This window comes from Chlamydotis macqueenii, chromosome 15 (assembly GCF_036417535.1).
Source record: "Chlamydotis macqueenii isolate bChlMac1 chromosome 15, bChlMac1.mat, whole genome shotgun sequence".
Lineage (NCBI taxonomy): Eukaryota > Metazoa > Chordata > Aves > Otidiformes > Otididae > Chlamydotis > Chlamydotis macqueenii.
This window is the reverse complement of record NC_141570.1, coordinates 7,807,620-7,832,828: the sequence shown is the minus strand read 5'-3', so window position 1 is coordinate 7,832,828 and position 25,209 is coordinate 7,807,620. Positions and strand designations below refer to the sequence as shown.

Below are 25,209 nucleotides of genomic sequence, written 5' to 3'. Positions count from 1 at the left end.
CATTTTCAAATTTATCTGTTTTTCTTTTGTGGAAGGCTGCAGTAACTTTTTATATTAGAATTTGAGTAAGAAACATCATGGTACTGTTTTATTATGACTTTTTTTAAGACTGAAGTTTGACATGTTTAAAAGAAAAAGTTATTACTGAAGAGCATGGTGAGAGTACAACATTAGACTTAACATCAACCTATTTTAACACATGAAAAATTGAACAGTAAGCAAAGCATTCCAAGTTGTTTATTCATAAAGGATAAATATTTATTTATAACCTACGGTGTCTTTCTTAAACAAAATAATGTATAATCACTTTATACAGGTAATTCTCTATTCTGGAATAAGGCAGTTGTTAAATTGTTCTGTTGGGGGGGAAAAAAAAACAACCAAGAAACCTGTTTCTTATTTAGTAAGTGGCATATGCAGGCTTATATTCTAGAACTTACCATTGCAGTTCCCAAATAATAAATGCCAAAGATTCAGATTTGTGAGCTACTAGTTACACTGGTCTACTAGCGTATCCAAACTATCGCCAGCATTTTCACAACTCCTACTAAAAAAAAAGGCATACTGTAAAATCAAGCCATAGTGCTCAAACACTAGCCCAAAGCAATTACCTCATTAGACAGTATAGACTTAAACAAACAAAAAAATCAGAACTCCATTCCAGTATGATTCTATTGTACAGTAATTACATTTAAATAAATTTTTAGAACAAGTTTCAATAGTAATTGTCATTACTGAAAATGGTGTTTGTAAGGAGGAAGTACATGTGTATGGACCGTGTGTTCATCGAATAATTGGTGCTGATCTGTCGTTTGTTACTGTTGGTCTGAGTTTCACAGTTGCAAAAGGATTTTCTCCACTGAAAAGAAATGCACAAAGTTACTAGGTGGCTTGCTGCAATACAAAACCAAATTTAAGCCAAGCAGTTTCTTCATCCAAGTTGTTTGAAGACTAAGAGTTTTAGTCTAAAGGGATTCTGTGCAACTCTGAGTTTAACTTGAATTTTTAAAACAAGCTTACATATGAAGACTCACTTTGCAGTGATCCAAAATTTGTGAAGTTAATGCCCAATTAGGTCTGGTAAACAGCTCCCATTCTTCAAAAATTTTTATTTTTTTTTAACCCACCAAGACACAGTTTAAGTCCTGCTCACTGTTAAATTACTGGAGAAACACTTATTTTTCTGAGAAGGGCCTATTCTATGTCAGTCTTGAGAACAGAGCAACCAATTTTAGCCATAATGTTTCACCAATGCCTAGGAAAGATCACAGAGTAATTCAGGAAGAAAAAAGCTTCCTTATTTCCCCTCAGAATCAATACAATAATAGAAGCCAATATAAAAAATATCAACACAACTAAATTAGTGTAAAAGCTTTTAAAAAAAAAAAACAAAACACACATACCTTAGGAAAGGTGGTTTTATAATGCCATTCATATCAGGTTTCTGTAAAAGAAAAGATATTTACATACATTTATAGAAACATGCTACAGGTGATCTCACTGTCCTGCTAAGGAAAAGAGACCTTACGAGTCAAGCAGGCTAAAATATTTAGCCATTTAGAATAAATAGTGTAGTTCGGTTGACCTGTGGAGGGGAGAATTATCTCAGAACATCAAAATTAGAGAGTTAAAAGTGGTGTTAGCATTAGTTGGTGTGAGAGTGTGTGCGTGTGCAGTATCCATCCCCTGGACCTTCCCAGGCTTGACATTGGTGATGACTTCATGTCCGCCTGGGCATTTTAGAGGTTACAGTAGCAAATGAAGCGTCACTGCGACAGCCACCACCCAAGAGGAAAAGGACAGAACTACCTGCAGCACAACTCCCATACCATACTGTTTCTGTAGCGTAATTTATAAACTGGTAGTTGTCACAGCAAAATGCCAGAACTCGGCTGGGACTGGTCTTACGGCATGAACAGTCAGCGTATCTTCGTATAACTGTAAAGTCATGAAGTTAAAAAAAGGCAGCAGCCAGCATAACAACAAACTTACTAACTTCAGTATTAAAAGCCTGAAGTAAGGGCAGATTTCTGGGCAGTATTATGTGTATATATTTTTTAACACAACCTACTGCGTTTAGCTATTGGTGATTGACAAAGTACAAGTTCGGGTATCTTCCTTGACTTTTGTGAGCAGTGGTGGTGAGTGAAAAAGGAAGAAAACGGCTGCTGGCCTGTACGTCCAGAATTTGCATTGTTTGTATGGAAGTGATACGAAAGGAGGTGCAGCTTTGCATGGCCCTTCCTGGTATTTCATTCCAATGAACCTGTCATGTTTAAGTGTACAATCTGAAAAGACTTGTTATTATTAGGCAAATGTTTATATTTTTACTTATTTAAACACAGTTCATTCTATTGGTTTGTCAATACAACAAAGACCTGCTAACTCCCTGCAATGCCAATACCTCTAAGTGACAAATGCTGTAGCTGTACCTGAGATCTTAACAGTAGACTTAAATGAAGCAGAAGGAGAGGAGGCTTCTTTTAAGACAGCCATTGTTTCCTGATGCCTTTCCATTTTACAGGAGTACCGTTACAAATACTCTGTCACCCTTTGGCCTTACATGGACTCTTTCACCATTAACCAAAATGTGATGCAGCAAACTTCCAGTTTCTGCTTTTAATGTTTCTTTAGTTAATTTTACTTCCCTGAAGTATAAATTTACAAAGGCCTCTTCGATTTCTACTGTATGATGCAACAGATTACTTAGAAAGCAGAAACATCTGTCAGGAGGACAACCCAAAATTTGTTTAGATGATCTATTGGTATACAAAAGATACTTCAGTTGTACCAACAAATAATATGTAAATTTTTTAGCTACTGGTAGCCCCTATGGATTCCTGACTTTGAGAAGTTTGCTATGGTACCTGCTGATGGAACTTTGCTTCCTACTCTGGTACAGTCTCTCAGTTTTAGCAGTGACAACCTTATTTTTAATATATAGAAACACAAAGTTTTTTGCCATCAAAATGTGATCTCTGCTTCAAGAGACTTTTTGAAGAATGTCTCAAAAGCATTTATCACGTAACACATCAGCAAAATATTTATCTAAACAAGCAGCAAGAAAAAGACTAGTGATTGCTTAATTTGATTAGATGAGTCTTCATTTTGAATCAGTCTGAATGCTGACTTAATAGCAGAAATACTAGCTTTGTATAGCATTATTTATTAATAAAAATGTTATTTCCACTCAGCTGTGGTTTTGCTGAATGTAGACATCAGTTAGTACAGAGATCCCTCAGCAACACCCACAAAAACACCACTAAGTTTCATGGGGTTGCATAAAGCATTTCTGAATACAGAGTTTAAGCCCCTTTAAATCCCTGTCCCCCTACAGCTCTAAAAATCACTTCAGATGATGGATTTTTACTATTTTCTGTGAGAATTTCTTTTCATGTTTAACAGATTCCATTCCCAAGAAGTTTGCTATGCAGAGTAAGTCTCCTAGTATTCAGTTACATCCCTGAACAATTCTTCTCCCTTCCTATTACTACAGATGGATTGAAACACCAAAAAAGCGTGATACTCCTGAAGACAGCTGCATCTAAGGGCCGCTGAAGTCACGTACAAGTAGCTAAGGTACAATATTCCAGGGCCTCATTTAAGAGCTCAGTTAAGTAGGTAAAGAAAAGTAAACAGGGCAAAACATTTGTATTCATGGTATCAATTACTTACCGGACCCGCGTTTTCTGGTCTGTCGGTCTGTGTTTTAGCAGTAGTACCTTTGGAAGACTCCATCCTTCTATCTGTTTGTGAAGACCCCAGATAGTCTGGCGGTGGGAGGACAACATCACCTTTTTCCACAAGATTTACAGAACTAATACTTCGGATTGGTGCAGGGCTGCAAGACAGAACCCAACAAATAAGAGTTTCAGTTCCTGTAACACATCTCTCTCACTTATCTTTAGCCCCAGGAAAGCACAAAAGTGCATGAGCTGAAAGGCATACAATCCCACTGAAGTCAGCGGGAGTCTAAATTATGGAGTTGGGGTGAAGCTAGTTCTTGGGTCTTTGTGCAACCATTAAAACACGTTAATGTAATCAAGGCATCACACTACAGACTCTTAGGAAGTATTTACTCTACATGCTACAGAATAACAAATAACATGAGAAGAAAAATAACATTTTTAATAAAGGTTAGAGAAGATTTGGGCATTTCTGCAAGTCCCACCCAAAACATTACCTTGGCACTGGGACAAATGCTTTTTCTTCTGCTGGTTCTTCTAGTGGTCTAGTATACGATGATGGAAACCATCCTTTTCTGTAATGGGAAAGTTTTTCAATTTCGTATCATATAAAAATTGAAAGATCTTTCAAAAGACAACAGTAGACAAAACAGTAGACTCAATGAATGGAGATTGAGCTTCTAAAGACCTGATTTCTGATGATACCAAATTAGTGTACAAAATCTCCCAAAAGTGCAGTGATTTACCTTACAGAAAGGCTCAAGTCCCCAATCAGTGACAGCCAGCAAAAAAAGGTAGAAAACCATTTACTAATGTCTGCTAACAAAATCTGGTGAGACACACTTCTCCTTTGTGTTCACGTTGGGCAATGTATTGATTATCTTACACTTTAGTTGCGTCATGTTCTCCATAAAGCCAGCCATCCTTTTCTTCAGCTACGAGAAGTGTGATGATGTCCCCCTGTGCAAAGCTAAGCAATGTCTTGTTATTTCCAGCAGTATGTGGGAAGATTGTCTTTACTTTTTGCCTTTTCATTATATTTAGTCCTGTGGCAACAGAAGTTGAGCGCGATAAACTGGCATCATCTGAATTCTCTGTCAAAAAAAGAAAAAGAAGGCAAAAAAAAAAAAAAAAGGGCAAAATTAGCCGCACACTAACAAAATTAAATACAATTAGTAGTCTGACAGGAAAAAAAAAAAAAAAAGAAGATAAAAGAATACTCAAGTGGAAATCAAGTTCTGAGACTTCGTACGGCTTTGGTTTCCACTGAGACATCTCCCAGTTATCTGCCAATGTTTCTTACCACCATGAAGTTCTTAATAGCATGTGCACACACACCCCCCCCCCACCTTCTCCATCACAATAAAGTTGAACCAGCAGACATAAAAGTTATGTAAGTTTTAACTTGCTACTTCTTTCCTCTTTTGGCATGAAAAATGCTAAACGTTCACAGCTGTAAAAGACCTTTGAAAATTTTCCATTCTAAAAAAAAATAAAAATACAAATCTAACTGGATATAAAGTCCAAGATTTCATTTTCAAATGTGCCTAGCACTCAGCTTCAACGGAATCGATGAGAGTTGCAGATACTTGGCACTCTGCAGACACCAGATGTTTACCAGATGACAACTTAAAGGAGGCCTCAAAACTGGATGCTATTTGGCCAGTACGGTATCTTGTAAACACATTTTTAATTAAGAAATGCTGGAATTGCTATTATCACATTGAAGAGTTCTGCATTTCTTATGTTGTGGTCTAGGCTTAGGTCTTTCCCTTCCTTCTCTATAGCAGAGAAAGTTAAAAAAAAAAAAAAAGAAACTTAGAAAACAAATCTTAATAGGATTTTACATTTTAGGAAAGAAACACAAAACTATGCTCATTTTGTCCCATGTGCATTCTTCCCTAATTGCTGCATGCCCTCAGAGGAAACCAAAGCAAGACTGTAATAGTAGTTTGTGTTTATTTCTGTGTACTGAAATTATCACTCCGATGTATCAAAATTATAGAATGCCTTCTTCTGATAAGATTGGAAGTTATACGCGCAGTTAAGCTGGGTTAATCAGGGACACACAGAAAGTGATTAAAATAGAAGCTACCTACCTTGAACTGTGTTTTACCGCAAACAACTCTCCTTATAGAGCATATTTCTCCTGTTAGGTAACATATAAACACTTTGTAAAGACCATTTTCTACTCTATACCTCCTGGAATTCCCATCATCATAGCAGTCAAGTCCTAAGGTGATTTTGAACACCACAGTGTGGCTTTGACACTCACGGAGTTCGCACCAAAGTGCCACTCACCTGCTGAATTACTTAGTTTTTCAGAAGACGTCTTTGGAAGCGTTGCAGGGTTGTTAAACATATCAACTAGTGGGCTCGTGTATGCCCTTCCTGTAGGGGCAGGGGGCACCTTCGATGCATTTTCATGATGAGGATAAAAATCATTTCCAATCTACAGTCACAAGAACAACGGTATCACAATACTGAGGGGACAGTGACAACTTATTTGCAACATGAAATTCTAGAACACAATGCTTAAATACTCCCAAATGATGCATATTTAGACCCATCAGAAAGTCCTCCTGTTCCTATGAAATTTCTGACAGCACAGTTTGTAAGAGGTTCTGTCCCTCGGCAAAGCAAGACTGTACTAGTAGTTTATGTTTAGTGGTTTATATCTAAGTGGAAATGCTATGATAGCCCTTTTTTTTTTCCCCAAATAGCACAGTTACTCCTAGATAATCTCCAATTTTTTTTTCTTTTTGAGAAGTTTACTAATGTAATTTAGAAATTCAACAACTAACGGTGACACAACATACAAATAGGTAGAATTTAGAATTTAACTTGTACTCTAACATGTTAATAAGAATCATGAAGAGAGAAAGGAAGAAGGAAAGAAAATAGAAAATAACATTTTGTTGAAGTTTATATTGAACTATTGAGTATGTAATTACTATTCCTTACGGGTAAGAATGTAGGAAATGGAATGATAAGTAGTTCTGAGGCTGGGCTCTGCAGAAAAAGTTCTCTGCACCCAATTGAAAACTGAGTCTTGCCTGGATGTGTGCTCCTGCCTGCTATACTGGGTATTCTTCCAGTAGCACAGCTTCAGCTTCATGATTTGCTGTGTACCCAGCCCCAGTATATTCCAACAGAGGTGCATTATAGACTCAATCCCAAACGCGTAGGTACAAAACAAGCTAGCAAAGCCGCTCTGCTGCCATTTAAGAGAGAACCCTTAACCATCAAAGAACAACATACCGTGGTATTTCTCTCTATCATTGGTGACGGCTGTGGAGTTCCTGATATTGGCGTGGAACCAGGTGTCTTTATTTCATCGATCATCATTCTGACTTTTTCAGGCACTTTGGTGGCATCGCTACAGATTTCCTGCCACCCAGGCAGCTTGGATTTTAGGAAGTCCGCACACTGCATCCAAGTTTAAAAGGTACTTGTCAAAGATATGCTTTGCCATAAAATTGCACAGACCTACTTGTAAATTTTCATTATACCAAAATGAGAACACCAGCAAAATGGAAGTCTTTTCAAAGATTGTAGTAAATAATAGCTCTTTGAAACAAATATGTTGTAGAAAGAGGCTGTCCTTTTTCAGGGTCAGATGCTGGAAATACCTGATTAGTCTGTACTTTTTTCCTTAATATATGATTTTAAATAAGTCACATTAACCCTTTATTGTTTCTACAAGACATGTAAGAGAATATGGCATTGCAAACATTTTCTGTGAACTGATCACAACACTTGCCTGGCACTACAGCGTTCCTAAGTGCTTTCTCAGCGGCTTATGGCAGTCTCATTTACGGGAGTTACCCAAGATCGCCTGTACGATCAGATCTCAGGAGTTTCATTTCTGTTTACACCCATGCCACTGACCTGAATGTGATAGAAGTGCATGTGCTGGGTAAAGCTGCAATGCTTGTCAACCAGAAAACAGAATCTTCTTTTTTCTTCAAGGAGAGCTTCTCTGCAGCCCTCTGCAATAAATCTCTGAATATCACTCTGTCGAGAGGTCACAGTTTCCAAATACTAAGAAGAAAAAAAAAAAAAAAAAAAAAAATCACCTACAGTCTCTGAGTCTGTATCCAATTACTGAGGCAAACTCCAAAAGCCTTAGAAAAAGCTGTTGGAGGGGTGGGCTGAGGTAGGATGGCTCCACTTCCAAGTTTTTCTCCTTTCATGCACACACCTAACTTCCCCAGTTTTATGAGGTATTTGTACATTGTCATTACAGGCAATCAGTCCATTTAGGGGGTGGGAACAGGGCGGGGGGGACTACGACAAGAAACAGTCTTTCAGCCTCAAAATAAAGCGCTGCAGTAAATAAGAATATGATATCAAAGCAGCAACTGTGCTGAGCCACAAGTGTTCTCAGACTAACTGCCTTCGTCTGCCCCATAGCAGTTACATTTACTCCCAGAAAGCTACGATGAATCTCTACTTCATATTAGAGGGGGAAAATTAGTTACTAAAACGACTGAATTGTATTTGTCTGAGGTTATGAGCATTCATCACTGAACTGTGATTAAATGCAAATCGTTTAATTCTCAGTCCAATACCTTAAAAAAAAGAACTGCTGTGAATGTAGGTTAAAAGATAGGTAGTAAGAAATAGCAGCTAGTACTACTTTTGTTTACTGTACCTTGATATAAAGACAGCTTTATTCGAAAAGAAAGTTAAAATAGAAAAATATGGAGGGGAAAAATGTAAGTTAGCACAAAATAAGTATTGTGCAAATAAAAATATCAATGGCAAGTATTTTCTGAGAGACATGTGACAATCAGAATATGACTTCCTATTTAAAATAGTTTCTCTTCATTGCCTTGCCATTCCTTATTTCACCTCAAGATGGCAATGCTGTTTTAAGATCAGTAGGAAAGGTAATAGTGATAACGTTAGTTGGCATTTGCCTACTTTGGGAAATTAATTTATAGCAAAGTACTACTGAATTTGCACAGCATAGCTGACTCCCTCTGTAAATCTCTGCATAAAGGTGTAGTTACAGAGGTACTTAAAAAAAGTCAAGTAGTGGTCAAGGGATGAAACCTAGAAATGGAAGAGGTGGTCTTCAAATATGTACAGCAGAGCAGTTCAGAGCTTAATTTCAACTGGAATACATACTCTAGGAGGGCCTTTAATACAAACCAACTCTGAGGAACCAAAAATGCATGTTCTTTGAAATTGTAGAATTTAACTGTTGCCAAACAACTTAGAGGAGTTACATTAATAACACTGAATATACAAAAATTGCCGTAAGCTTCAGCAGTCATTTTAAAACAGACTCTGATGTGACCTGTAGTAGTGTAACATTTTGTCCTGATCAGTTCTCATACAAAGAAACAAATAACTTAAGAGACAATACACTCACCTCCATTTCTTTATGTTCATACTTCATTACATTTCGTGCTCCTTGGCTTTTCCTTCGGATTTTTTTCAATTCAGCCTGAGACTTCTCTAAAGAATCTAATTTGCTTCTGTGTTCAGTTTGGTACCTCTTTAAAGTTGCCTGCAATCAAAGCATTTAAAGCATCTCATAACGCACTCAGCCATGTAACTGGGCAAGGGAATAAAAAGCATTAGCATAATGTACGAGATATCGCTAATAAACACCAAATAAGTCAGGCAATTGCCTTTCTCAGCTTTAGTTTAAAAATGCTATGAAGTCATGCATTAATTCCCTTTTTAACTCAAAACAAGCATGGCAATTTTTGCCATGTTTATGTATCTAAAGCTCAGTGCTAGCATGTTGATTAATCGTTAGGGAACAATCTCCAAAAAATTATTTGACTAGCAATAGATGAATAAAATACGACTTTTAGAATTGAATGTACTTACATTCATATATTTTACATCCAGGTCTGTTTTCTTCTCCAGTTCAGATATAATTTCTTTATGAAATTTTTTGAACTTTAAAAGCAAATGAATAAAGGGTTATTAAAAATCGGCAAAAGTAATGTATAATTTCAAAAGGAAAAGACATTAAAAAAAATTGTTTAACTTACACTCTCCTCTAGACTGTCATTAAGTTTCTTGTGTGTTCCTGAAATTTCCACCAGAACTTGGCCTGTTAATAAACATACAACCGTATTTGTTTCTTTCGTAGAGTTCTGAAGTTAGTTAACGAAGAGTAGTAATAAAATATATTTAACTAATATTTTTATTAACTAGAGTGTATTTAAGAGAGATAAATTTCTTGGTGTTGCTCATCACAGCAGTTCAAATAAATAACTAGATCTGGCCACAGACAAACCAAGAAGCTCATAAGTGACAGAAAAATAATTAATCATGCACTATTATGCAAAAGGGACATGGAGTGCCAGACAAAATAAATGCTTCCTTCTCTCCAGATCGCTCATACTGATTTAGTAATAGCCTCTTTTCTTGCTAAGTCAGACAGCAGCACACAAGAACTAGAGATAGTTGTTACTGTCCCGATAGCTGCTATCCATTTTTCAGTCTGAAAACGAAGCTTTAATATTTATTAACTAACTGCACCTTCAGAATTAACAAAGTATCCTTCCACATTAACTCATAGCACACCTGCTAAACCAGATCTGATACATATGCAGATTAATTTCCCGTGCTGTTTTATCAGCAATTACAGCCAGACTGTACAGCATTAACTAACAGCCAAGTAGCAGCACATTTCTCAGCATCCTCTCGCAGATCCTAAATACACCTAGTATGCTCTGCTGTCTTCCAGCACAAAGTTACACAGCTTACTTTTAACCATGAGCAGATAAAAGCTGAACTGTTTCATTTTGCTTTAGGAGGATATAGAGGAAAAAAATCATCAGTCCTTTGGGTGTGGTTCTATGTGCAAACCAATGTAAGCTGCCCGCTGCCGTCCTGCCCTGTGTGCAGACGGCCACATCATCCCCGCTCCCTTCTTTGCGCTGGCACTGACACACTGAGCGTGTGCCAGTCTTGTCTGGGACATTGCAACATCCTGCTGAGAAGAGTCATTGGAAGTGTCCTGAAGTGCCCGGTTTGACTCCACCCAAATTAGACCTGCAGATAGATTCCAGGTCTCAACCAAGAGCCGTTACAAAAAACCGAAAGTGCTGGGGCCATGATCAGATTCCCAGACTGCGTTGCACCTGGAAGTCTCGACTAGGGATGTGTTTTACTGTCATTCCATTCCACAGCAAGAACGGCAGGTTCAGTTCCACAGCTGGTTCACCGGGATGCTTCCCCTAGTAATCTGTCATCCCACCGGGAAGTATTTGCCATAGAGGTGACTGCAGTATTAAACCTGCAGCAGTGCTGTCCTAACGTTCAGGCAGGCCTCACAAAGCTACACACAGTTCTGCAATTCTGATTACATATCACTGGCAGAGTCACCGCATGGGACTGCTCTGTGTGCCCCCTGCTACTTGTTACCTTCCACAACTCTCAGTTTCATTTTTTCAAAGGCAAAAAAGGATGTAAAACACGCTGGTTTACAAATTTTGTTTTCTACCATCCATATTCTTTGAGAACCTCTCCTGAGTTAGTACAAAAAACTTATCATCCTATATGCTTCAGATACTTCAGGTGTGCACAACAGCTCCCAAAAGGTGCAGCAGATGATAAAAAAAAAAAAGGCTAAATAAAACGAATGATAGAACTTTTCATGAGATCCTTCTCATTATCAGCATCTCCCCGGCCCTTAAAACCTGTCTCCCCATAGCACATGCCAGTGATTTGGTCACCTTCCCACAGCGTAGATGCAGTCCCATAGTGCCTGGTACGTATTACCACCTTTCTCCCTTCTTATCTGCCATTCTCGAGTTACAACATGTCAAAGTTTTAATTTCTTTGAAATAAGAACCATATCTCCTGCCGTGTGAAGCAGTATGACACAGCAGATCTTTAACTAAATAATGCAAAACGTGGCTCTGCATTGTTGTTTATTGGGAAACATGAAGCAGTTCAGGAAGAAAAACATGCGTCTCTGCTGACTTCAGGAATCCCTCTGCGCGCCCCGATCCCCACCTCTGTTTCTTTGCACAACAGGCAACAGCAGACTTGGAAGAATGTATCAGAATAGAAGAGAACAGCTAACTCCTTGATTTGCAAGAAAAAGGAGTTCTCAGTCAGGATGGTAGATGGGAGAGACAGAAGGGTGCTGTGTTTTATACACACACACACACACCATATATGTATGGTTTTTCTGAGTCTTTCTGTACAGCTTTTGTTCATATTTAAAGTTGTTGGTGGCCTCAAAAATATAAATACTACGAGAAGTGAGAGGTGCTATAGTAATTAGTTGCTCATATGCAACAGAAAAGTAAATACAATGTAGCTACATAAACGCTTGAAGGAGCAGACATGAGTAAGCCACCTTGTTATTTTAAGGCTGTAGAAGTGAGTGTGCTTTAGTCCATAGTGCTTCTGTTTCACTGAACTCAACTGAGAAGATACATTTTAGACTGTAACAAGCTTTTAAAATTAGAAAAGTTTTGCAAACACTTATCTACAGCTTAAAAAGGAAAATAGTGTTAAAAGAAATCAGGGGGAAAAAAATCAAGAAATACAAATAAAATTACAAATTTTGTTTTGTTCTAAATATACAGAATGGAATGCTATTTGGGGAGTTATAGAAATTCAGAATGAGCGGTGAAGTGATCCTGAAAATAATTGCCCGTGTAGATTTTTGTTCTTTTAAAATGAACTTACTCTCCCTCTTTGTACAAAGTACGTTCTGACAGCCCTCTGCCAAAGCAGCACACTTAGCTAATACTTGGCAACGCTCGCGCAGCTAACCCGGCGCTCCACGTACTGACAGACATCCAACAACGTCGGGTATTGACTCAGCTCTCGCGCTCCCTTCCTCTGCCCTGCCCTGCCGCAGCGCAAACGCTCCATGAAACCACCCATTCACCTGGTGTGTCAGCAGTGGAAAACCTGACGCTCGGAGGGTGTTATTTTTGTCTCACACAGCACTTGAACTGACTGCAGCCTTCAAGTCTTTCGGCTTCGAATGCTTGGTTAGAAACAGGTTTTTTCATCTTTTTTACAAACAATGCTGCCAAAACATGCCCTGAAATGAAAATAACTTTAAAAACTACACTGTCTTCTAAATGGTTTGTGCTGGATTATTTCATGAGTTTATTTTAGAGTGTTCTACAACACTTTTAGTGTTTTTAGGTAGCAGTGACTGTATCTCTCTGCATTTTCTTTTTCTCTCAACCAAAGGCTCCCTGTATGCTGTGCATCAGGCAAAAGCCATTTTATGCTGGAATCTCCTTACTGCCACCGCTAATCCCCCGGCACTGTGTGTACTGGCTCACCCATTTAATTTCCTCTTTCATGTTTTGAATCAACATTTCGAAAAGAACCCACAGTAAGCACACTCTGACCTATTAAAATTTAAATTATAGGTCAGATTCTGCACTTTTTGAATAAATAGAGGACATTTTTACAGTGAACATATACTATGGTTTTTCACTGCCAGTTTAAAGATAATGGGTTAGCCACATTTTGAGGGCCCTCCCAAATAAGATTTGTACAAGGAGACAAGTTTTTGTAGAAGACTAATTAGGGAAAGGGAAAAGAACCCCAGCCTGCATATACAGTGTCCAATTGGAATGGAAATTGAACAACTCAAGATAATATTTTGATTTTAATTTCAGTGGTGAATTATAGACTAGCTCTAATAAGGCAGTAGGTTACTCTGGATTAAGAGCAGCATAACCCAAGGCCAGGCTCTAACGTTCAGTAATTATTCATACTGTGAAAAGGTACAGAAAATTACTTAAGGTGAAGACAAACATGTATTTCTCACATCAGCTGAAAATATTTTGCCATGTATTAAAGCTGCTCATGATGAGGTTTTATATATGAGAGCTCATAATACACAACAACCAGATATCAACCTTGTCACCATTTATTGGCAGCCCCCTAGCCTGTGAAACAATGACATGACTCCAGTGCACGGCAACAGACCACTTCAGTCCAATTTGTGGCAGACATACTGTAAACTTGAACCAGTGTTAGGCATCATATTATGCAATGAATTAACAAACAAAAACCACTGGTCTTGATCATAAACATAACTATTAAAATACTTGCCTTTCAAAGATACTATTTTCTGCTTTCCATTCCCCCACATCCTGAACATGAAATCTTTGTGACTAAAAGGAGGGGTACATTGAATATTCCCACATTTGTTTTAGAAAAGAAAAACATAGTTGTAAGTGTTTATAGACACGTGTTCTGTTATTTTGCTATTACCTTGTAAGTGCATTACAGGGAAGAGAAGAAACTATCTCTTTCAGATAGAGATTTTGAAGGAACATCTCATATATGTTAAATAACTTAAAAGTAAAACAAACACTTCTCATATATGGTTCCTGAAATCGTGCTGTGTAATACAGCTATAATCTGAAATATGACCTTGAACAGTAATGCCAAGTTCCATGGTAAATTTATTTTAGTTTCAAATAGGTTCAACGCACAGGTAGAAAGATCTTCTAAGCTGAGACTTCAGGAACTTGTAGAATAGTTTTAGGCTTACCAAGGTGGTATCTGTATTTTCTACTACATTTTTCTACTGAGAAAGTAAGACAGACTAGAATTCTATTAATGCTGTTGGATTTGTTACTGAAAAACAGGAAAAAAAAATCACTAACCCAAAATGTGTAACAGTTATTTCTCCATACACAGCATCCCATGAGCAAGACAACATGCTCAAAAGACTGTCTTCACAGTAGATGAACAACAAGGAAAGCAATTTGTAACAGAAATACTCATCGTAAGGCCAGAATGCAGAACATCTGCAGCAGTTACACATTCACACTCACCATCCGCACTGGGTGATTGTACTGGTTATTTATCTTTTTAGCTTACGTTGACCCTTCTTACAAATAGAAAACTAAAAGGATTAGTTCAAGTTAGAAACTAAAATGGAACTCAACAGAGCTCTGTCATAGAAACAAATATTAACAGCCACCAACAAAATCCTTTGCACTTTTAAAGTACCAAACAGCCGCATTCGAATCAATAAAAGTATTTGTTGCATCACCTTACTTGAAATCTACTTCAATTTTGTTTTATTTAGAGGAGGTTGCTCTTGAAAAAATTCAAGTCTCTTAATAGAGAGATTTTCTTAGATGTCTAGGAATGGAGAAGTGCTTAATTATATCACTCATTTCTCTCCTATTGTCCTATTTTGCATTCGGGGCAGGTCTAGTAACTTAACGTCTTAGAGATGAAGCGACATAATTGTTTACATTAAACAAGAGAATGAAAGGCTGAGTCAAAGCTACACATGGAGACAATGTCGTGCGTTATTAGATGCCATTTCTGTCATGATGCTCTCTTTCTTCCAAGTTATCCTTGTCCCAGAAGAAAGACATTTATAACAAGGGAAAGTTAGAAACAACGTCCTTTGAGACCAGTAGCCCGTGAAAGGTAGTAAAATATAAAAGTTTCAAAGTAATACAGTATAACAAATAAATATGATTGAACAAAACATCTGTTCAGCCTCAAATGTGTTAAGTTTCTCATTCTGTCACAGGAAGGATTTATTGCAGAACGATTTAATTGTGCAACAGATGCTTTAAAGAAGGCAAAACCCCTTAATGGAATATGATGAGAAAGAATAAAATCATGAAGTAATGTAAAACTTCCCAAGGTCTAACTGTACTTTGCTGCTAACACAATTTGTCCAGAATGCTTAAAAAACTTCACAATCTGTAGAATTAATACTAATGCGCACATAAATCAATAGGACGAGGTCAAGTCTGCTTCCTTACTGCATGAACGAACATGAAATAGGAAGCAAGGAGTAAATCTCTGTAGTTCATTTTGTAAAATGGCATTGACACATGACCATTCCACGCCATTTTATGAAGGTGACTGCAGAAGTTGAAGGGGAAGGATAAAAAAAAAAAAAAAAAAAAGGAATAAAACCTACAACAGAGAAAAAGGGAAGATATTTCAGAGTATAATAAAGAATTTTAAGTCCGCTATACATGCTAGATTTAGTGTCCTGAAGCAGCATCTCCAAATAGATAGTTACATGTTCCTAGAATGGCAAATAAATAAATAAAATCTGTAAATATAACAAAAATAGAAGCAGAGAGAACCTCACATTCTAAATTGCATTCTCAGATCAATTTTTATTTTAAAATATGCAAAATTCTCACTAAGGCTGTGAACAACATATATGTTTCTATTATATAGCAAGCAAATAAGTTAATTAATTTAAAAAAGATTAAACACAAGTTAAATGAAATAAAAAACCTGCACAACACAGTGGCTGAAATCTGTATTCACATACTAGTCCAGTAAGATAAAATCCCAAAGTGATATTGATTATGAACCTTGAGGAATAAAAGTGGACATTATGATACTACTAGACATGTAAAATAAAATTTCAAGTTCTACACAGTTAAAGATATATGAAGATTTTTAAATGTAGTCCTGTAAACAGCATGTGTTGTCACAGTTGTTTACATTAGGCTCCCACAGAGTTAATTATTCATTTAACATACAAATAGTCTCGTGCTTTCAGCTCCCCTTTAACTATGCAAACATTTTATATTAAATTGCTTCTCAAGCATCATTTCTCATCTAAAGTTAGCTCACAATATTTCAAGCAATTTTATGAAACTGATTTAATGCTCAGAGTTAAGAAGTTTCAACTTTTTATCTTTTATCACTTTTTTTTTTTCACAAGTTCCATTAGTGCTAAATATTTCGTATCTTTTTAGATATTGTACATTCACATTGGTACAGAAGAGATAAACAGTCCTCCAAAGTTTGTGAGACCCTGGAAGATGCCCAAGTCTGAGTATCTTGCGTCCACATCCAGACAAAATGAGTAAGCAGTAAACAGGATTGTGCAAGACACTGCTGACAATTTGGTGAGTTGGGCACCTATGGCGTTCGGTGGTGATGAACCCACAGGGCTCTACTTTCTCCTTCTCACACGGCTTCTCTGCCTGTGTTCCTCACGTGGCTCCCTAGTGAAAAAATATATTCTAGCCCACGCACAGCTGTGATGTATGTTTGACCACAGTCAAAACTGCTTGAAGTTAAAAATCAAGCCAGGATATGTGTGTGTGTGTGAGAAAAACAAAACAAAACCAAAACAACCACCCACCCTCCCCCCCCAACAAAAAACTCCCTATGGAATCTCTTTTGATTTGGTCAAATAATTTATTTCCAGCTACATCACAGGCAGCATACTGTAATAGAAGTCTGCAGCTGTTTTAATCAGCTACTTTCTAGGTACAACATACATTCTTCTATCAGAAGAAAAGGACCTTTTACTGTTTTGCTTTTACAGCAAATGCTGTATACTAAGTTCTCTGCTTCCCAAATTGTTTGCTTTGTTTTGGTATGTACGTATTTGTATGTACATATATAGCATATATATTCAAATACCTGTCTATCTCACTGACAGCCTGTTCCCTCTGCTCCAGAGCCAACAGCATCAGGCAAAATAACAGAAAATAAAGATGGCCAGTAGCAGGCTGCCACTGCTATTTTGTTTTGGTCACCCCCTCTCCTAGGAAACTTCTTGGACCCAGCCAGGAGTAGGCAGCTGACTGGATAAATTGCACTGGTGGTGACAGCTCAGCCGTGGCCACCATCTCCTCAAGGACCTCCAGTCACAGGTTTATTATCTTGTGGAACTGGCTAGAAAAAGGCACTCAGAACCAGTTGTAAGATTATGGCTGGGATTTTGCGCAAAATGAATGTATATTTCTCTAAAGGGAAAACAAAAGCTTAAATACCAATTCTCAGCAGCTTAGCTGTGTATTATTCGGAATAACGTTTGCTGGAATGCATTTTTGGCAATACTCTCTAGCACTTCCCCTGTCGTTAGATTACACACTGCTCTCAGTGTGAGGAATATAATAAAAAAATCCTGCTATTCAAAAGTCCTTGTCCCATTTCATAACTAGACAAACAGTGAGGGGATAGAGTGCAGTTCACTTCTAATGTAGTAGCCTAGCACCTCTTGCCTATGATACCAGTTTATCTTGTGGTTCAGGATGAAAATTACATGGTAATCTTTTCTGTGTCCTAAAACTTTGTTGATGGTCACGTGGAAGAAAACAGTGTAAAACTCCATAGTGAAGTACTTTACCAATACATAAGATAGAATTAAAATTACAATTAAAAAAACCCCACTTTAGAATATTTAAATATTAAAAGGTACAAATAACTCCTCAGCTCTTTATACTTCAGTCTGTTTATAAGAAAAGCCATGTTCAGTTAAACCCAAGGATCAACTTGCTTTTTAAATATACTTTACTTAGGCTAAAATTAATGCCAAATTCTTTCAGCTTGACACAAGTGATTTTAAAAAATACTACCAAATTCATACCATGCACTACATGCTCTAAAGCAGGCAGTGAAGTGTTCATAAATTCCCACACAGGACTTTAGAAGAGTGAATACTGAAGAGATTATCAAGACCACTACAATTTCCAGTTACTCTGAGTTTGTTCTTGGTGTGACGCTCCTAGTTTACAATTTTAAGCAGAACAAAAATATTAGCTTACATTATATTTTAAAGAGGGATGTGACTTTTTTAGAGTTTTAGCATAGTTCATTCTGCTAGTCTAATTCCCCTTTCTCTCCCATGCTGTTTTGATCTTAGTCAAAAAAATTCTGAGATTAGAATGTTTTAAACCTACTATACCATTGAGCAGATGCTAATTAACATGAAATATTAATCATTTCTGATAATTGATAAGCATAGTAACTAAATTTTAACGTTAAAAAAGGAAAGGAAAAGCATATGCCACATAAATAATGCATGAAAAATGGCAAACTTGTTTTTCCACCTGTTACTCCATCACTAGTATTTATGAAGATGGCTGCTGGCATTTATTTTTTTACCCAAACATACAAACCCACAATATATTAAGGAATGTATGTCAGAGACTGATCTTTCCTAGGGCCTTGAAAGCCTTGTATACAATAGATTTTCATACTTGAGCTGCGGTGGTGTTAAACAAGTGACTTGTAATCCTTACAGAAGTCAGGTGCAAAGAAAATAAGTTACCATACAACCACAAGCCTGAACTTGCCTGGGTGAAGCCCAGCTGGTTTTCGGCAGATTAGTTAGTGAAGATCATACAAGAAAGCTAATCTCCGTTTTTCAGCAGGACTGGAACAAACAAATCATGCTAAACAGCAAAAACTGAAGTTCTTTATGGGTTTCTAGTACTAGAGAGGATAAATATTTAAGTTATAATGGTAAGTATTACATGATATTCAGTAAAATGCAAGGAATCACTGCAATTTTTCTAACAGCACTTTGGAACTGCCATCAAGCTTCCCAGGCTTAGCAGTGTCCACACCCAAACTTGTGAGACAAAAGTTTTGATAAAAGTATTTCTCTCAGAAGTATTTCTCTCTCAAGACAACTGTTTCCCTCCCTCCCCTTAGGAACGTTAAAGACATCTACAATCGATATTGGAATTTTTTTTTAGTTTAGAAGTAATTCATCAGTAAGAGCAGACTGTATGTACAAAATACAATTAGACTTCGGTTAAAGGATTTACAAGCTGATTACACACATGATGCCATTTTCTTTGCAATGTTGCCATTTACTTTCCATTTTCCATCTATTTCTCTCACTGAGAGGACAACTAAGTATATTTTCTCTATGCAGACTCTCAGGCTTATTTATTTTCTAACAGACCTATCTGGGGCTGGCGGCGAAGAAAAATTGTGATGCTAAGTATCAGCGGAGAGAGAACAGCCTCCTGCCCGCTGTACTAACCCAAACACGGTATGATCCCAAGGCGCTGGGGCAAGTGCAAAGAGCTGCCAGGGAACACACACCTGCCCTGCACACAGAATGCCAGTTCTCACTTCCAGATTACTCTTCTCTAGACAGACATGAGCCACAGTCTAGCAAACACTGGGTATACACACAAGTGAAGTTTAGGGCATCCTTTCCAGGGATTTTACTGCAAGATGAAAGATGTCTTCGCTATCTAGGAGACTCATGTGAAATTTAACTGTTCCAATATAGTCAGAAAAATCTTTAAGGATGCCCTTCATGATATCTTCAGCATTTTCTCAGGCCTTCAAGGCATAGCGTGAAGATATCAGGTAAGTACACACTCACTGGAGGTGTCTGGAATACCCGATTTTTCCCCTGAGGGTGTGTGGTCACGTGTGTCATTATGGATGTCCTGGGCTGAATTCCAGAGTCATCACACACAGGTAGGTCTGCTTACAGTAGCAGGTGCAAAGACGCGTGCACTGGTGTCAGAGCCATAACGCTATAACTGTGACCTGTAACGATGCATCACAAGGAACAGGACTGCCAATGCTACCTATGAACTGTTAATTACCCTGAGAAATTCAGGGCTATATACTGTAAGGGTGTTATACCCATATCTCATCACTGACTAAAGTCAGGAGAATCAGCTTCCATTTACAAGTTGCTGTAAAGGGGGAAAAAAACCAACCAACCAACCAACAAAACCAAAAAACCAAAACTGAAATTGACTCAGAAATATGACCAATTATCTAAAATTTAATCCAAAAAAATAACCGGAAAAATATCACTAAAGTCCTATGAATACCTGTCTTCTTTTCTTCCCCTGGTGCTAGTATTCTGCAACATCAGTGCCCTGCAATTCTGAGTCTTGTGTGTTTTCATATTCTACTCCTCCCTTCAGCCATTTCTAGAACCAGAAAACTTGCACCTTAACTGGAAGTCTTCATAACAGAAGTTACAACAACATGATTGTATACAGAACAAACTTTTTTTCTAGCTTTCTTATAGCAGATTGGAAGTCTATATAGCACAAACTTAGGCTGTCATAAAATTAGAAGATACAAAACCTTACTCCTGGAAAAAACCACACAACTACTTTGTATTTCCTTATCAAGACAGCTCTGTGTATTTCCTTTTATAAGAAAAGAATGGAGTGGCTTCTTCGGATGCAATTTTATTATAAATATAGTAGAAGAGCATTTTATTAATGCTCCATAGGAAAAGCTGGCCTGATACACTAACTACTTAAACTGCAGCCTCTAAGCCAGTTTCCCAGAAGTTTCCACCAGATGAGGTGCTAAAGAGGTTCTGTAGTTGCTGGCAGACTTCACTTGCCTTTCTCTCCAACGCAATCTATTCCAAAAGCATTTGTACTACAGAAGAGACAGCGATGCAGTAAGATGGGGCGAGAGGACAGGTCTCTCTTCTTTAGTTTAAATGAGCCGGTGAAGGGAGGGTGCTACGTGTCACCTCTCTAAGACAAGTGAAACAGGATACCAGATGAAAGGGTCAATTTATATGCTCAAGTGAGCCAACAACTCTGGCGGCCCTCCCCTGCCCTCCTTATTTTAAAACTGAAGTGCAATTAGCTACATTCATCCTAAACGATGGAAGTTTCTCTTTTTCTGCTTGCCTTTCTCAACACTTAAGAGTGACACTTCAGTGCTATATCGCAGGAGTAGCAGGAGAGCTTTAACTCTGAAAAGTACACACTCAATGGCAATTTTGCTTATTAATCAAGAAGGAAGTGGACAGTTTTTAATGAAATATACTTGCAAGGTAAGTATTTTAAAAAGATGGTATTACCTTTATTACAGTGTGATTAGAATTTTCTTCAGCAAGGAGATATGTTATTTTTAGCAAAGGAAGAATTTTCCAATTCAGTTCCAAATTTTTCTATATGAGTTGGCAACTTGAAGCTCACAGTTTCTGATACAGAAAAATCTCTCAAACAGAAATAAGGAGAGAAAGTCCATAGGGTTTCTCTTAGTTGCAAATGTAAAATGTAAAAAAAATTTTTATCACCAAAAAAATAAAAAAAAAATAAAAAAATCAGGACTCTATAAATTGAACTTCACATTAATGATTACATTAGTATTAAATTTACATTATCATCAAATTATTACTTGTTAGTCTGCTTTAAGAAACCCTGGAAAACAGTTACCAAAGGATCTCTATGGTCTTGTTAGATGCTACTCAAGAGCTCTAACTTACCTAGCTTCCTTATACAGATTCCAAAGAAAGGCTGACTTGGATAACCTGCAGGTCTGTTCACTGATCATTACCATATGCTCTTAACTGACCGATGGTTTATTGGCCTTGACTCTCAGACTAAGATGCAGATAACTATAGACTAACTGCAGAGAAGTACAAGGGCTCTAAAAAAAAAAAAAAAAAAAAAAAAAAACCCAGTTATCCCTATCATAGTAGTGGGACCTGATGAGATCCATCCGCGGGTCCTGAGGGAACTGGCGGATGAAGTTGCCAAGCCACTGGCTATCGTATTTGAGAAGTCGTGGCGGTCTGGTGAGGTCCCCGATGACTGGAAGAGAGGGAACATAACCCCAATTTTTAAAAAGGGGAATAAGGAAGACCCAGGTAACTACAGGCCGGTCAGCCTCACCTCTGTGCCTGGCAAGGTCATGGAGCAGATTCTCCTGGAAACCATGCTAAGGCACATGGAGAGCAAGGAGGTGGTTGGTGACAGCCAACATGGCTTCACCAAGGGCAGATCGTGCCTGACCAATTTGGTGGCCTTCTATGACAGGGTGACGGCATCGGTGGACAAGGGACGAGCAACAGACATTATCTACCTGGACTTGTGCAAAGCTTTTGACGCTGTCCCGCACGACATCCTTCTCTCTAAACTAGAGAGACATGGGTTTGATGGACGGACCACTCGGTGGATAAGGAGTTGGCTGGATGGCCGCACTCAGAGAGTGGTGGTCAACGGCTCCATGTCCATGTGGAGACCGGTCACGAGTGGCGTCCGTGCTGGGCCCGGCCCTGTTCAACATCTTTGTCGGCGACATGGACAGTGGGATAGAGTGCACCCTCAGCAAGTTCACCGATGACACCAAGTTGTGTGGTGCCGTCATCACACTGGAAGGGAGGGATGCCATCCAGAGGGACCTTGACAGGCTGGAGAGGTGGGCCCATGCCAACCTCATGAAGTTCAATCAGGCCAAGTGCAAGGTCCTGCACCTGGGTCATGGCAATCCCAGGCACAAATCCAGGCTGGGCGGGGAATGGATTGAGAGCAGCCCTGAGGAGAAGGACTTGGGAGTGCTGGTGGATGAGAAGCTTAACATGAGCAGGCAATGCGCCCTTGCGGCCCAGAAGGCCAACCGCATCCTGGGCTGCATCAAGAGGAGCGTGGCCAGCAGGTCGAGGGAGGTGATTCTCCCCCTCTGCTCTGCCTTGGTGAGACCCCACCTGGAGTACTGTGTCCAGTTCTGGAGCCCCCAGCACAAGAAGGACATGGACCAGTTGGAGAAGGTCCAGAGGAGGGCCACGAAGATGATCAAAGGGCTGGAGCACCTCTCTTATGAGGACAGGCTGAGAGAGTTGGGGCTGTTCAGCCTGCAGAAGAGGAGGCTCCAGGGAGACCTGATAGCGGTCTTCCAGTACCTCAAGGGGGCCTACAAGAAAGATGGGGAAAGGCTGTTCAGTAGGGCCTGTTGCAATAGGACGAGGGGTAATGGTTTTAAAATAGAGGGGGGTAGATTTAGATTGGAAATTAGGAAAAAATTTTTTACGATGCGAGTTATAGAATACTGGCACAGGTTGCCCAGAGAGGTGGTGGATGCCCCATCCCTGGAAACATTCCAGGCCAGGCTGGATGGGGCTCTGAGCAACCTGATCTGGTTGGAGATGTTCCTGCTCCTTGCAGGGGGGTTGGACTAGATGACCTTTGAAGGTCCCTTCCAACCCAAACCATTCTATGATTCTATGATTACTGTAATTCCTCTGTTACTATACTCTGTTACTAGGTGTATTACTATACCACTTCACAATTGAGATTTTGTATTTGACAAAGCATGACAAAGTTGTGGAGACCTTTAAAATTACACAGCATTATGAGCAGATCTGCATTTGATGAATATGTTCAAGTACTGCCTTTTAGACGCGAAGCACAGTCCTTAGGCCTTTCTTTTGTGCACGAGAATATCAGTTTCAGGGCTCATCTTCTGTCAGGCAAGAATTCCACTTACAACTTGCACCATCAGAAGTTTTTTTTTTTTGGTTTTTTTTTTTTGTGATTTGTTTGTTTGTTTGGGTTTGTTGTTGTTTTTTATTTTTCTCCCCACCTCTCCATATCTCCATGTCTTGTGACTGCCACAACACAGAGCAATATTTCAGTCCAATATCTGCTTCTATAGATTACTGGCAGTGGTTTTTAACTTGAAAAATTCTCCTGAAAAGAACCCAATTTTTCCACAAATTCTTATATTTCAGACTGTAGATGAGCATAAGCTTTTGCATACCTGTTTCCAGATAAGTTTTAACAGAATGAGACCATGATAAAAATAAGCCTGTAACACAGAGTAATCTTCAAATAAATTATCAGTCTTGGTTAGATTAGGGAAGAGATTTTGTCTCCTCTGATTTTCCTTTTAACATCCTGAACTTCTGCAGTGTAGTTCCATTGGTCAAGACCATGCAATGTGATTTTTTTCTTATAATTTGGCTTTTTATAGTTTGACAAGCAAGGGATAGTTCACACTTACTAGTTCTTGAGGAATAAGCTCTAGGTACGGACCCACAATCTAATTGTGGGTGACTGCTATAGATACTGTTGCCATACAACAGACTGGGCCTTCACACCCACAATGTAATGAGCTGTATCTACGAGAACTGGCAGGTGCTAACACGGTTGGGAAGATACGAGCTTGGGAAGATACGAGCAGTAGTATTCAATGAGCAAGCAGCACGTAACTTCCTGATTCATGGAGCAAGTGAAGGCTACAAAGACAGCCGATGTTACTAGAAGAGAGAGCTCATTAAAATTATAAGCACTAAAAATGGATGACAAAGCCTCATAAACCCATATTTTGGGCAAGATAAAAAGAGATAAGCAACATGTCATGAAAGTTACTATTTTAACACTGTATCAGTGGTATAGTACTATGTCAAATTATTTTTAGTGCACTATTGAGACACAAAATTTTATTGTGCTGATGTGGTATGCTGAAATTCGACTAGTATGAAGTCTTAACATTTTTAAAGATGCAGTTTCTTTTTTTTCCTGGCTTTTCTGCCTAGTGAAATTTCCAAAAGGTGCCTAGGAAAGATACGCAAATTCCGTATTGCAGAATAACTATGTAAATGCAGGTTATGTTCCTAAAGGCTCGTAGCTGAGTCTGAGTGACTACAAGCTTAGAAATTCAGTGAAACAAAGTTAGAAAGAACGTTGACCTAAGTCAGCTTATCCCTTATTCATAAGGATTGTATCACGAATGCAGTATATTCTTCTAATTCCTCAACTTACTCATATTAAGTTGTTCTGTATTAAAATAATTCTGAAACAGCTGGAATATCCAGATTTCCATTTCATTCTCATTTCCCTCTTCTGCTCCAACCTCAGCATACAGAAGAAAGCACTTTCTGGCATTTTAACTTGATTTTTTGCCTCACTTCTTCTCTGCCCTCTGTGCATTTTACCCTGCACTTCAAAAGTTTTCTTCCTAATTTATTTTCCATTTCTGTTTCTGCCCTGCCATGGGCTTGCTATCCATTTTACTGTCTCATTGCAGGAAGACTATG

General features: G+C 38.4%; 2 protein-coding genes across 3 annotated transcripts in view; one reads left to right on the top strand and one right to left on the bottom strand.

Annotated features, from left to right (window-relative positions):
* The window catches only part of BRI3 (brain protein I3), a 32,679-nt gene extending 15,129 nt beyond the window's left edge, over nucleotides 1-17,550 (top strand). Inside the window, exons 3-5 of one of the 2 annotated variants that reach the window (XR_015260202.1) lie at nucleotides 3,497-3,579; nucleotides 16,403-16,555; nucleotides 17,207-17,550. The gene's annotated coding sequence lies outside the window, so the exon portion shown is untranslated. Of the gene's footprint in view, nucleotides 1-3,496; nucleotides 3,580-7,048; nucleotides 7,135-16,402; nucleotides 16,556-17,206 lie in introns of those variants that run through there. The other variant, XR_015260201.1, reaches the window with a different exon arrangement.
* BAIAP2L1 (BAR/IMD domain containing adaptor protein 2 like 1) overlaps nucleotides 76-25,209 on the bottom strand; it is a 41,979-nt gene continuing 16,845 nt past the window's right edge. Inside the window, exons 4-14 of the mRNA XM_086759654.1 lie at nucleotides 9,704-9,765; nucleotides 9,537-9,608; nucleotides 9,070-9,207; nucleotides 7,578-7,730; nucleotides 6,948-7,115; nucleotides 5,988-6,138; nucleotides 4,573-4,780; nucleotides 4,184-4,261; nucleotides 3,676-3,841; nucleotides 1,404-1,444; nucleotides 76-859 (exon numbers count right to left, since the gene is read on the bottom strand). Coding sequence (XP_086615780.1) covers nucleotides 784-859; nucleotides 1,404-1,444; nucleotides 3,676-3,841; nucleotides 4,184-4,261; nucleotides 4,573-4,780; nucleotides 5,988-6,138; nucleotides 6,948-7,115; nucleotides 7,578-7,730; nucleotides 9,070-9,207; nucleotides 9,537-9,608; nucleotides 9,704-9,765 — 1,313 coding nt within the window. The 3' untranslated portion in view covers nucleotides 76-783. The remainder of the gene's footprint in view (nucleotides 860-1,403; nucleotides 1,445-3,675; nucleotides 3,842-4,183; nucleotides 4,262-4,572; nucleotides 4,781-5,987; nucleotides 6,139-6,947; nucleotides 7,116-7,577; nucleotides 7,731-9,069; nucleotides 9,208-9,536; nucleotides 9,609-9,703; nucleotides 9,766-25,209) is intronic.